We start from the raw sequence: 13,000 nt of genomic DNA, 5'->3' as shown, positions 1-13,000 counted from the left end.
GGTTTTAGTCGTCGCTCGTTGGAAAGCTAGCTTGGCGTCTTTTTATCACAGCAGATTCGAACAATCTTACTATTGTTATTATTGGGGAAAAAAAAAAAAACTTTTTTGTACTTCCAGAGCCAAATGAAATCTTGTGGAATAAACAGGAGATCTGGTGAAAAATGTTGTAAAAAATAAAGCAAAAATGCCAAGAATTATGTACATTTTTTACTCGTACTTACTAATTAATTGCCAATCAAATTGAATATTATTAATACGTTTGGTATTGGTATTGTTAGTGTTCTTATTGTTTTGTGGTATTTTTTTAATTGAAAAAAAGTATTACATCCCTTTTAATAAAATTATTGCAAATGAGCTGTTTGTATTTTTTATTTTAAGTTATATTAGTTCAGGATTTTTATCTTTTAATAATAAAATATAAAAATGTGATGCAGCCCTTGCTTAGGAAAATCATGCAGATTAAATGTGTATTAATACTACTACCACTATTACTATTAGTATTCGTAATGTATTGTACATTTTAAATAACATTGTATATAATTGTTTAGAAAATGTACAACATTACTATGTCTAATTATTGCACCTTAAATTTATATGATTATTATTTTCTTTTTATTGTTACCCTTTTTATTATTTTGCAGTAATACTGTAATTTCTTGATGCAGTTCTTTATATGACCTGATACAGGTCATTGGGCAAATAATTTAGTATTAGTTCAGATTTTCATCTTTTAATAATAAAATATAAATATTTTATGCAGCCCTTGCTTAGGAAAATCATACAAATGAAATGTGTATTCATACTACTACCACTATTACTACTAGTAGTAGTAATGTATTGTGAATTTTAAATTAAATCTCAATAATTTTGGAAAAAATGTACAACATTACTCTGTCAAGTTATTGCACCTTAAATTTGTATTATTATCATTATTATTTTCTTTTTTATTGTTATTGTTACCCTTTTTATTATTTTTCAGTAATACTGAAATTTATTGATGCAGTTCATTGGGCAAATCATTTGGATTATTATTATTATTATTATTTAGCTCCTTTACTATGGTGAGGTGTTACACATTAAATATGAATCAGTTTAAGTGTATTATTTTTCTCTACACTAAAGAATTTGAGAGTATAGTACTTCATTGAAATGTGCAAATGAAAAAAGTTACGATATCATTTTTGGGGGAGAGCGTATACTTCATGGAACCTCCTCTACTTCCATTATCCGTCAAACTATTGCAAGGTAAATGTATTAAAGTATTAATGTTTTTAACCAGGGAGCGCACGCGGGCGTGGTAAATTTAGCCGAGCGTATATATAGAAAGGGAAAAAAGGGGGCAGCCGCAATAACGCTGGCAGAGAATCGTGATTGTTTGTGGGAACAATGGCGCTCGCTGTCGGTCGCTCTCACTCGCCTTATGCTGGCACGACGCCTCACGCTGGCGTGTTTCACACCGTCGAAACTTTGCCGTTACAACAATCTCACACTCAAACGCTTTTGGCTCGGGAGTGCGAAAGTTTTTGGAAAGAGTCAAGCGGAGACAATGGGCTCATCCACCGACTCGGGACTCGAGCGGCCGGGTTCCGACGGGCCCGGCGTTGCTCGCTCGAAAGAGAATCTCAGCATGCGGCGCGTCGTCGGCGGAGCTCTCCGCTTCTGGCGTTTGGTCAAGATCTGACCTTGCGGGGTTGAGTTATCAGCGTTTTGTGTTTTATGGCGCGTCGTCAAACTTCAAGGACAAGTTCATCTTCCAACGACCCGTGAAAAACTCCGTCCAACCCAAACGAATGCCTTCCTTTGTGTTTTTGGACATCTTTAGACATTTTTTCTAGGGGCTAGCAAAACTGCTTTTGAAGTTTTACGTGTGGAATCTGATGGTACTGATACCGTTGCCCATTTGTTTAGCATTTTTTTTTGGGGGTTCTAAAGCAATCGGACAAAATCTCCACAGCAAGTTTGTCCATGAAGGACACCTCAAAATGGCCGATTGACACAATATTAGCTTGCGTCACACGGAAAAGGCCAGAATTCTTTTGTTTGACCACAAAGCTTCTTTGACGCGTTCAGAGGTGTGTTTACGAAAGGCGTGCTTGCCAGATTTCATGCCGGCGACGCTTTTAGAAGGCGAATCATCAAAATCCGCTTCTATGCTCCAACCACGACCAGTGACAAAGATTCTAATATTTGCTGTTTAGCATGATGGCATGTCCAGTATTTCTGGTCCAAATTTGGAAACAACGCAACAGATTTATGAAGACAAGTTCGCCTTACAGTACAACAACACGTAGAAATTATCAAATGACCCTAAAATCCAATCAAAGCAACTAAATTCCTGTGGTTTTTCAGGAATGGATTCGTGAAACTTGAGAGTACATCTCAAAATAATCGACATTTCTACCAAATTTCATGTTGCTGAGTGAAACTGTCATCTAAACACTAAAGTGTTCAACCTAATCAATGGAAGCCTGCTAGCTTCATGCTAATGTACAGTGCAATATCCAATAGACGGGTTAACCAAAATTAGCATCGATGTTTTAAACCAGGGGTCACCAACACGGTGCCCGCGGGCGAATGGTAGCCATACAAGGCGCCCGCGAAGTATGTTCTAAAAATACCAAAGGCCACAAATTGTTACTATTATTTGTGCTTTAAATTCTGAACCTGACTTGCTTACGTGAATTAATTTTTTAAAATACCTGTAATGTCATTTACTACAATAAATGAAAACAAAAATATTTTATGTACGTGTAATGAACCGAGTCTGAAATTTGCCGCAAACGGGTCACGTAGCCCTTCATACGATCGGTGCTCACGAAGTCGCCCTCAGCCTGAAAAAGGTTGCTGAGCCCTGCTTTATAACGTGTAATTAACCACATTATAATGTGAAACATATTTTGTTATAACTTGAAAGAAATCATGTTATAATGTGATAGCGACCTTTTTTTTTTTGGTATGGCAGCAATACGCTTCTGTAGAAATTTATTATGTTATAACATGAAATGATTCACTTATAACGTGAAACATATGTTAAAACGTGATAGCAACCTTTTTTTTTTTGGGTGTGGCAGCAAACGGGTCACGTAGCCCTTCATACGATGGGTGGTCACGAAGTAGCCCTCAGCCTCAAAAAGGTTGCTGAGCCCTGCTTTATAACGTGTAATTAAACACATTATAATGTGAAACATATTTTGTTATAACTTGAAACATCCACGTTATAATGTGAAAGATATCACTTTATAACATGAAATGATTCACATTATAACGTGAAACATATGTTAAAACGTGATAGCAACCTTTTTTTTTTTTTGGGTGTGGCAGCAAACGGGTCACGTAGCCCTTCATACGATCGGTGCTCACGAAGTCGCCCTCAGCCTCGTAAAGGTTGCTGAGCCCTGTTGTAAAACTTCAAAGTTGCTACTTCTAACATGTTCACGGTGCAGCGAAAAATACAAGCAGTATAGAAAGACAGTACTCAGTAGTACTATGTAGTACTCCAGGATTTGTATGTATGCTGTGCGGGAAGTACGACGACTACTTGAGGGCGTGACGAAGTGTTGCCGTTGTCCTCCGCAGACGTACAACGACCCCATGGAGACAAAAAGTGGCCAAACGAGCCAAGCGTCTCCTCACATGCTGCCCGCCAACCCCTCCCTGTACAGCGTCCCGCCCCCTCCCCAGTCTTCGTCCCCCTACCTGGGGCCGGGGGCCTTCCCCCTCGCCGATCTGCAGAGCTACGCCGGCCACGCCCCTCGCCACGCCCTCTCGCAGACGCTCAGCCAATCGCAGATGCTGCCCAGCATTAGTGCCTCTCCGCCCTCCTCCTTCCAGATCAGCCCGCCGCTCCACCCCCACCAGCAGCTGTCACTGCACCAGAGCTCCCTGCTCAACCAGCCAATCCGCATGCAGCAGGTCCAGTCCCAGCCAATCATCACTCACCAGATGGGCCTGCAGGCCTCCCTCCACTCCCCGCCTCCAGGCCAGCAGGTAGCGTTCGCCTCCTCGCCGTCGTTCCTAAACCCTAACCCTGTCTCCAGAAACAATCTGATTCACCGACTCCCTCCCTGTTCAGGGCTTTCCCCACCTCCAGTCAGAGTATCAGAAAAACATCGGGGGGCCGCAGTCTCCAGGAGGGTCCGGGGGTCCCGGTCCCGGTCCGGGTCCGGGGGTTCCTCCCGGCCACGACTGGGACGGGGAATACTGCAACCGAGAGTGCGGCAACCACTGCAGGTTAGTGCAAAAAAAGCGCAACATCTTCGAAGAATTTCTCGTTTGTCAGACGTTCAAACGTCACCCCGACTTCTTGCTCTGTTCGTCAGTATCGCCGTTATAGTCCCAGGTCTTTATCCATCCATTTTCTTCGCGAGGGTCCCGGGAGTGCTGGAGCCAATCTCAGCTGTCAACGGGCAGGAGGCGGGGAACACCCTGAACAGCCAATCGCAGGGCACACTGAGACAAACAGCCGCACTCACAATCGCACCGAGGGCCAATTTAAAGTGTCCAATTAATGTTGCATGTTTTGGGGATGTGGGAGGAAACCCACGCAGACACGGGGAGAACATGCAAACTCCACACGGGCGGGTCCGGGATTGAACCCGGGACCTCAGAACTGTGAGGCCAACGCTTTACCACCGTGCCGCCCCGGGAATTTGTTCCATGGTCACGCTTGAAACTCTAAAGATTCAAATCCCAAATCACGTTTCCCCATTTGAATGAATGAAAATGCCATGGATCCGTTCCAAACAACAAAAATTGTTTGGAATGTGTGCTTCTTTATAAAAAAAAAATGACCTTTCTATAACCATATAAATATCTTACCAATTACATCGCCACTATTACAGTCTCAAATTTTCGCTCGCAGTTCAAACCAGAAAAAAATAGTCTGTCAGACAGTGGCTTGCAAGTCGGTTCGCTTGAACCTCAAGGCACCCATGTTGCATGAGTTCTACCCTGACTGGTCTCAATGAATTGGGTCCGTCCACTGACGTAGCCCGGTCGTCCCTTAAAGCTGAAAAAAGGGGGCTGGTTTACAAGTGGAATCCCTGCGATCGGCTGGCGAACAGTTCAGGGTGTACTCCGCCTCCTGGCCGGAGGTCGCCGGGATAGGGTCCAACAATCCCGCGCTGAGAAAATGGCTGAAAACCAGGAGGGTCCTTGATGGTTTTTGCGCGTTTCTAATCTTGTCTCGGTCTAACTTTTTTTTTTTTTTTGCTTTGATGTCTTTTGCAGCGGCAGCATGATAGGCAGGGACAAGCCCCTCTACCTCACCTGAGCCCCCCCACCCGCACCTCAAAAAGCGACCGCCTCCTCTCCCCCTTCCCTCCTCTCTTACATACGTGTACATACGTGTACTTCAACATACAAACACGCCGCTCCATGCCATTGTTTCCTCTCATGACGGGACTTTTCGGAGGGACCGGGTGGGTGGGCGGGGGTTGGGGGCGACTTCCTGTACAAGCACTTACGAGGCCCCCCCCCTCGTGGTCGCTGCATGGCAGGCGAGGCCGGGCTGTGGAGCGCTCGCCCTTTTTGTCCCCTCAGGGACCCCATCCAGCTTTAATTAGAGAAACTCTGTTCTTGATGTTGTTGTTGTTGTTGTTACGCTTTTTATTTATTTCTGCCTTGCTCCCCCCCCCCAAACTCTGCTGTGGAGAGATATTTACTCCCACTCCTACATTTTTGTTTATGCTTAAAGGGGACATATTGTGGCAAATTTGACCTTTTAATGTTTGTATACAAATAGTCGTGTCTGCCCACCTGTCTCGTGTGAAATTAAAAACTAGCGAGTTTATCTTTAGTTATCTGCAAGTTGTTTTTGAAAATATGTCAGCCTGACATTACAGCATGAGCACACGTGACCTTCTTATGACAATATTAGAATCGTGGACGGGAGAATACCAACATCAAGTATCGATATCGGCGTATAACGGCGTTAATACAAGTTATCAGGTACTACTAAAGGCTGCCGATAGCGGCCATCGAAATGACGCTAAGTCAATCAAATCTGGCATGAAGTAAGTCCACCTCGCCAGAGGTTGGCGCCACACTGTGGGGGGGTTGTTGACACATTGGCAAATAAATCATCACCTGCGATACTTATCCTTATTTTGACAAAAAGCATGTCACGGATCTTTTATGAAGATGCCTGGGAACAATTTTAAACTGCGGAAAGAAATGCGCAATATGTCTCCTTTCAGAGCCTGCTAATTGTTATCAAGAAAAAGATCACAACTTTTTTTTTTTTCCCTGTTTTCTATTTTTGTCGTTATTTTTAAATATTAAAGACCCGTGGAGGTCCAACGAGCTGTCACACAGTGTGATTGTAAATACAACTTTTATGGTATCAAATAAGGAAGTTCACATAGGGATCTTCATCTTTAAAAAAAAAAATGTACATGTAAGTCATTGAGAGCGTGTGTGTATTATTATTATTTTTTTTTTACTGAATTCAACCCACATGTCATTATATGGAAGGATATAAAAAAAACATGAATAACTTAATAATGGATTGCCTCAAACAGTTAATATGAAAAAAATCTGATTTTGTCGCACGGTGAAGACAATTTTAGAATTTACAGTATTTTCATTTAGATTTTTTTTCTGGTTACTTTGATATTTTCTAACTCCTGTGTGATGGACATAAAATGAATTTTGAAGATTTTTTTTTTAAATCCCCTGACCATTTTAGTTTGTGTAAAAAAAAAAAATAAAGACATAAGCCAATTGTGGTTATATTATTTGTAAAGTCAGTAATGATAAATATTTTAAATGGGTATTAATATTTTTGCCAATTGCTGATCAGCCAATGATTTTTTTATGAACAAAAATTTTTCCCTATTTTGACAGGTCACATTTTTTCACGGTTTCTTCAGTTTTATTTCCTTGGTTTTCATTTTTCTTTGTTTCATTTGGATGTTTTACAATTTCAGAATATTCTTTTGTTTTGATGTATTGTTCTTTATGTAGTTTTGTTTTATTTTATTTTTTAATTTTCTTTGGGTTTTGTTTTTCATTTTCATTTTGATCTTATTTTGTGACTTTATTTTGTTCATGTTTTTTTTCCTAAGTTTAAAATTATTTTGTAGTATTTTATTAGATTTTGTTCATTTGTTTTAAGGTTAAACTTTGTCTGATTTACTTTATTTTGTTGTTTTTATTTTACTTTTATTTTATTTGTTTTTTGTCTTATTTGTATTTTATGTTGTTCAATTTTAACGGGCATTACATATGTTTGTTTTTTTCTAATTTTTTTTGTTTAATTTTTTTTTTTTTTTTTTTTTTTTCCTGCTCCCCTCCGTAAGGTCACAAGACGGATTACATTTTCTTTTTTGGTTTCTTTTGTACATTTGTCGCTGCTGCAGTATCTCTTTGTGTCACAATGCTTCTTTTTATTTTCCCAACCTGCTTTATGAAGATGATAATAATAAAAATGTTTCAAAGTGACCGCGGCGCCTGACGTCTTTTCAGTAATCCACTCGTCTAATCTTTTCATCTTTTCGATGACAGTATATTTAGCGCTCCGGACTGGCCTCTTCTTCTGCCAGAACAAAAAAAAAAATAATAAATATTCAGAGAGCGCATCGGTGACAAGTGGCCGGCTTGTCTTGTGGAAATTGTTCATGTTGTGTCACATCGCAAGACAGCCAAAGAGAATCCCAACCCTTAAAAAAAGTAAATAAAAAGATGGAAAACTATCAAATATATCCCCCCTTTTTAGCCGATGAAATGTCCCTCCCTGAACTAAATAAAGTTGATGATTACTACGACTGGCGTAGTGGCACACACGCCTGCCTTTGGTTGCGGGCAGCGTGGGGTCGATTCCCGCTCAGTGATGGTGTCGAGCTCCGCCCCGCGACTGACTGGCAAACAGCTCAGGGTGTCGTCCGCCTTCCGCCCGAAGCTGGCTGGGATGGGCTCCAGCTTTCCCGCAACCCTTGTGAGGATAAGCGGATTGAATGATGCCGTGGAATTACTACAATTGATATTTTTCTGTGATTGGAGGGCCCGCATCCTTGTACCGAAGTTCTGGCCGTGTTACCCTGAGAACGCCCGATCTGGTCAGATCTCGGAAGCTAAGCGGGTTTGGCCCCGGATAGTACTTGGATGGGAGACCGGCTGGGAATAATATCAGGTGCAGTAAGCTTCTCTCCCAGGCTAAAATGCTGAGGGGCTGTGTCTGTAAGGTCATCTGATATTTAAAAAAAAAAAAAAACCTGCCCAATAAATATGCGCGCATCAAAGATTATGCGCTGTGGCGACCCCTGACGGGACCAGCCGAAAGGAAAAGAAGATCCTTGTACCGAACTTGGTTTGTCATCCTTTTAGGTTTTGTACACATTTTGGGCAAGCTCATCCCCTGCAGGCGGCACGGTGGGATCAGCTGGTGAAGCGTTGGCCTCACAGTTCTGAGGTCCCGGGTTCGATCCCGCAGCCCCCTGTGTTGAGTTTGCATGTTCTCCCCGTGCCTGTGTGGGTTTTCGCCGGTTTCCTGGAATCTAGTTCAGGGTGTACCCTGCCTCCTGCCCGTTGACAGCTGGGATGGGCTCCGGCAAACCTTGTGAGGATGAGCAGCAAAGAAAATGGATGGACGGATGGACACGTCCTCCTTTTGGCCCCGAAAGCTGAGGTTTCAAAACCCTTGAAGCGATAAATACCTGCACACAAATGGTGGAAAAACACATGCAGAGAGATATTATAACAAAACTTACAGGCATATATTCTTTATCCTCTTAAGAGACATGACTTCCTGCAAAGTAGTGGAAGAAGTCCACTCTCGTTTTTTTCTTTGCAGGAGCATGGCATCCAGCACTGCCTCCCAGTGGCCAAGGCCGTTACACCAGGAGGAGCAATAGATTGTATTTGAATGATGCAAAAGTTTTTTGTTTTTTTTTTCAGGGGGGGGCTTGACCAGTATTGACGGAAAAAACATCTAATTACCATAATTTCTGGCATACAGAGCGCACCTGGTTACAAGCCTCACTGAGTACATTTGTAAAGGAAATACCATTTGGTACAAATATATAAGTGCCAACACGAGATATTTACAAAGACTATACACAGTAAGCGTTTAATGCTGGCACGGCGCTAACGGTAGTGCTAACACCAGCGCCGCACTAAAACTAGTGCTAATGCTAGCACAGAACTAGCACTAACGCTAACAGGCCTGGTTAAAATAAAACTTATCGGTAAATATCACTGAGACACGCCAGTAACGCAGCAGCAACACGCCAGCACAGCGCTAAAAGGGCCGGTAAAAGTCACTTCCTCGGCACATATATTCCACCGCTCTCATTCTTACCTTTTCGGCTCGAGCGCCCCCTTCCGGCCGTTAGAAAAAAAATGCACAAATTAGCCGCATCACAGCATAAACCGCAGGGTTGAAAGTGCGTGAAAGAAGTCGCGGCTCGTAGGCCAGAAATTACGATATGTACCAATTTTTACGCGCTTTATATAAATACATGACTTAATTTTAAATCCAAGCAAATAGTAGCAATTGGAAATGTTGCACCAAAAACATTTTTTTCACTTGTTTTGTCCTAAATTGAAGCGTAAGAAGAGGGAAAAGTTGTTTTCTGTCACACGGATGTCACCAGAAGTACTTTTGAAGGCAACTTTTCCGCCGCTCGTGCGGTGAGAGAGACTTGCAGGCGGAAACGTTGGCACCTTTGACGTGTAAAAACAAACGTTTTCCGCTTGCGTGCGCACCAGAAATTTTCAACCCAGCTCGCGGTGCGAATTTAGGATAGGCCTGCTATCGTGTTACGAATCTACCCGTTTTTTTTTTTTTGTTTGTTTTTTTAAACGATGTTTGACGATAAGGATTTTTTGGTTTGTTTGTTTTGTTTTTGCAGCTGCAACTTAGATGGAAAGGGGTGACAAAAATGTACCGCAGGACAGGAAGTCACACGCCAGGCTCAAAGCACATTTGCAGTTTCACACCTCAGCATTTGAAGTAACCTCCTGCACGTGCTAAATGTCAATTTCAGACGAGACGAGATGTACAAGATGGACTATTCAGTCTATCTATACATATTTAAAGGGGGGATTAATGCCATTTCTCAGCCGTAATACATTGTTACATTAATAAAATGTAGGATTGTAAATTTAAAAAGGTGTGTGGGCCCCAAAAAGTGTGATTTCATTTTCTCAGCCGGCGCGTATTATTACTTCACTCCACCATGACCGGCGTTTCTCTCGAAGTTGGGACCCGAAGACCTCTTTACCAATCTGTGGCTTTGAAATGAAATGAAACTATTATTACCAACCCCCCGCCGTCTTGCTGTTGCGGCGTTGTTTTCAAGTGATTTCGGCAGAAAGGGGAAATACGGTCGGCGGGCGAGCCGACGGAGCGAGAAGCATCAGGCGTTGTGGCATTCGCGTGAAAACGAAAACTATGCCGCCTCGAGCCGTCCGAAGTGGGGATGAGTCAGATGGAGAGATCCGTACCAGTCGTCGCCGCCGTGGGAACCTCCGCAATATGGCCGCGCTCACGCTTGAAACGCTTCCGACGCACATCTACTCTACAGCACGGGTGTCAAACTCAAGGCCCGAGGGCCAAATCTGGCCCGCCGCATGATCTGACGTGGTCCGCGAATGAAAATCATGAGAATCAACTTCCATGATTTGTAAAAAAAAAAAAAAAAAAATCTGCACAAAAAGTTTCAATTCGTCATATCGTAAATGATAATATTGAGATATCGCGAGCAATATTCTGTGCCCAAACAACAGCAATATTTCAAAAACATATTAGCCTTGATGTGTAATTACAAAACTAGCTCATAAATCTCATCTGTAAATATGATGAGGTGGAAGATTTTCAAGATTTCATATTCATAACGGCCCTCTGAGGGGAAACTGGAACTACAATGTGGCCCGTGACAAAAATGACATCGCCCCCCGTGCTGTATAGCTTGATTATTGCCACGAATATAGCAATAATTACATATTCTGGATACGGCCGTCCCTCGGGATAGCTCTGTTGGTGGTCGTACCGTACGTACCTCCTTGAAACCGCTCATTTTTTGGCTATATCGCAGGATTTCATTTTCTCAATTAGCAATAGAAGCGAGCCAGAAAGAAAATGTGCACTAAAAAAATGAATGTCTCAAATTTGGGATCGTTTCAGACTTGAACCTGTAAAGAAAGTGACATCCTGTGCCGCTGGGGTGTCAAACTCGTTTTTGTGGTGGCCCACATTGCAGTTACGCTTTCCTTCAGAGAGCCGTTATGACTGAAAACAAAGCTTTTATCGCCTCATCATATTTCATCCATCCAATTTCTTAGCCGCTTATCCTCACGAGGGTCGCAGGGAGCGCTGGAGCCGATCCCACCTGTCAACGGGCAGGAGGCGGGGTACACCCTGAACTGGTCACCAGCCAATCATATGCCAAAAACAGACAAACGACCGGTCGCACTGACAATCACACCTAGGGGCAATTTAGAGTGTCCAATTAATGTCGCACGTTTTTGCGATGTGGGAGGACACCGGAATGTGCCCACCGGGAGAAAACCCACGCAGGCACGGGGAGAACATGCAAACTCCACACAGGCGAGTCCGGTATTGAACCCGGAACCTCGGAACTGTGAGGCCACCGCTTTACCAGATGAGCACACCGTGCCGCCCCTCATCATATTTACACATGAAATTTATGAATTTATGAGCTTTGGAATCAGGAATCAAGCGTAGTGAGTTTTTCCAACTGTTGTTGCCAAAAAATGGTTGCAATATCTCAATGTTATCATTTATGATGTGACGATTTAAGATTTTTGTACCGATTTGAACAAGAATCATGGATATTGGTACACATGATTCACCGTCGCGGGCCGCATAAAATCATGTGGGCCTTGAGTTCGACACCTGTTCCGTACGGCGTCATCGACCCGATGCTAACGCTAACAACGCCGCCGCGTCGTTTCAACCCGATCCCGTCGCTCATTAGCGCGCTAATTGCGTCGCTTAACCGCTCGCCGCTAATGACTCAAATCCCGTTTTCCTCTCCCGCCCACGCCGGCTTTTGTATCCCCGCGCTCGTCACCGTCAAACATTCCGGCCGTGTTTTGATTTTGATTTTTGGGATTAATCAAATGAATGGAAACGGCGGGCGCCGAGGAATGTCTATTTGCGTCTAATTGAATTAGGGCTGCGCGTCGTGTGTGATTTTTCTGTGTTTGTGTTTGGCAGCTGCCATCTGTTTGCCTGAGAGCGCCTCTATTAATAAGCCATTCACATTGAGACGGGCCCGTGTTTTTCACCTCTCTCTTTCTCGCGATCTTATTACCATGGAAATTGTCAGATGCTGCCAAAAGCGCAGACAAAAGAACGGCGTTTTCAAAATACACCTGAGCCAAAAAAAAAAAAAAAAAAAAAAAAGAACAGAACTGCGCTCTAATTACGAAGGCGGACAATTAATGCCGCGCGAATTTACCGACGGGGGGATTCACACTGGCGGCATATGCTCGCGAATAGCCCGGGATAGAAACATAAAGGAGCGCGTGAATATGCGCCTGGGATGTTATGCAAAGTTAAAGAAGTATGAAAGGCGTGAAATGGCTTTTTTTTTTTTTTTTTAAATGTATTTTGCTTTACCCGTTTAAAAAAAAAACGCCTCGTTTTTCTTTAGCCGCTTCTCTTTAATGGCCGCCGTGCATCGGAGGTGATTTACACCGATTTGCGTCCCGTGCGGCATTTAGCGGGAAAACTGGACTTCAACTCCTCGGAATTCCCTCCCGAGGGTTTCCGGACCAAGACTGAAACGGGACGACTCCGCGCGACAGTAGTCGGCATGCGTTACTCCACCGCGTTTGACTTTCAGTCCTGACGTGATCCCTGCATGTAAAAACTGTTTCGTGTTTTCTCACGCGGTTTCCGTGGTAATGACAATCTTATCATTGTTCATATTTTTTTTTTGGTCTGGCGTGCCAATCACTTGAGCATACGTACGGTTATCGTTAAGCGCTGCATTTGTTCCTACATGATTTGCAGTAAACACAGTCAAGAATT

General features: G+C 43.1%; 1 protein-coding gene across 7 annotated transcripts in view; it reads left to right on the top strand.

Moving 5' to 3' along the window:
• The window catches only part of tox2 (TOX high mobility group box family member 2), a 122,065-nt gene extending 116,014 nt beyond the window's left edge, over nt 1–6,051 (top strand). For all 7 annotated transcript variants that reach the window (XM_061833362.1, XM_061833366.1, XM_061833360.1 and 4 more), the window contains 3 exons: nt 3,577–3,987; nt 4,073–4,230; nt 5,230–6,051. In XM_061833362.1, the coding sequence (XP_061689346.1) occupies nt 3,577–3,987; nt 4,073–4,230; nt 5,230–5,272 (612 nt within the window). In that variant the 3' untranslated portion in view covers nt 5,273–6,051. The remainder of the gene's footprint in view (nt 1–3,576; nt 3,988–4,072; nt 4,231–5,229) is intronic.
• Nucleotides 6,052–13,000: the final 6,949 nt, after the last annotated feature.

Source organism: Syngnathoides biaculeatus, chromosome 10 (assembly GCF_019802595.1).
Source record: "Syngnathoides biaculeatus isolate LvHL_M chromosome 10, ASM1980259v1, whole genome shotgun sequence".
NCBI lineage: Eukaryota > Metazoa > Chordata > Actinopteri > Syngnathiformes > Syngnathidae > Syngnathoides > Syngnathoides biaculeatus.
The sequence above is the reverse complement of the archived record's forward strand: the minus strand, read 5'-3'. Positions and strand labels throughout refer to the sequence as shown.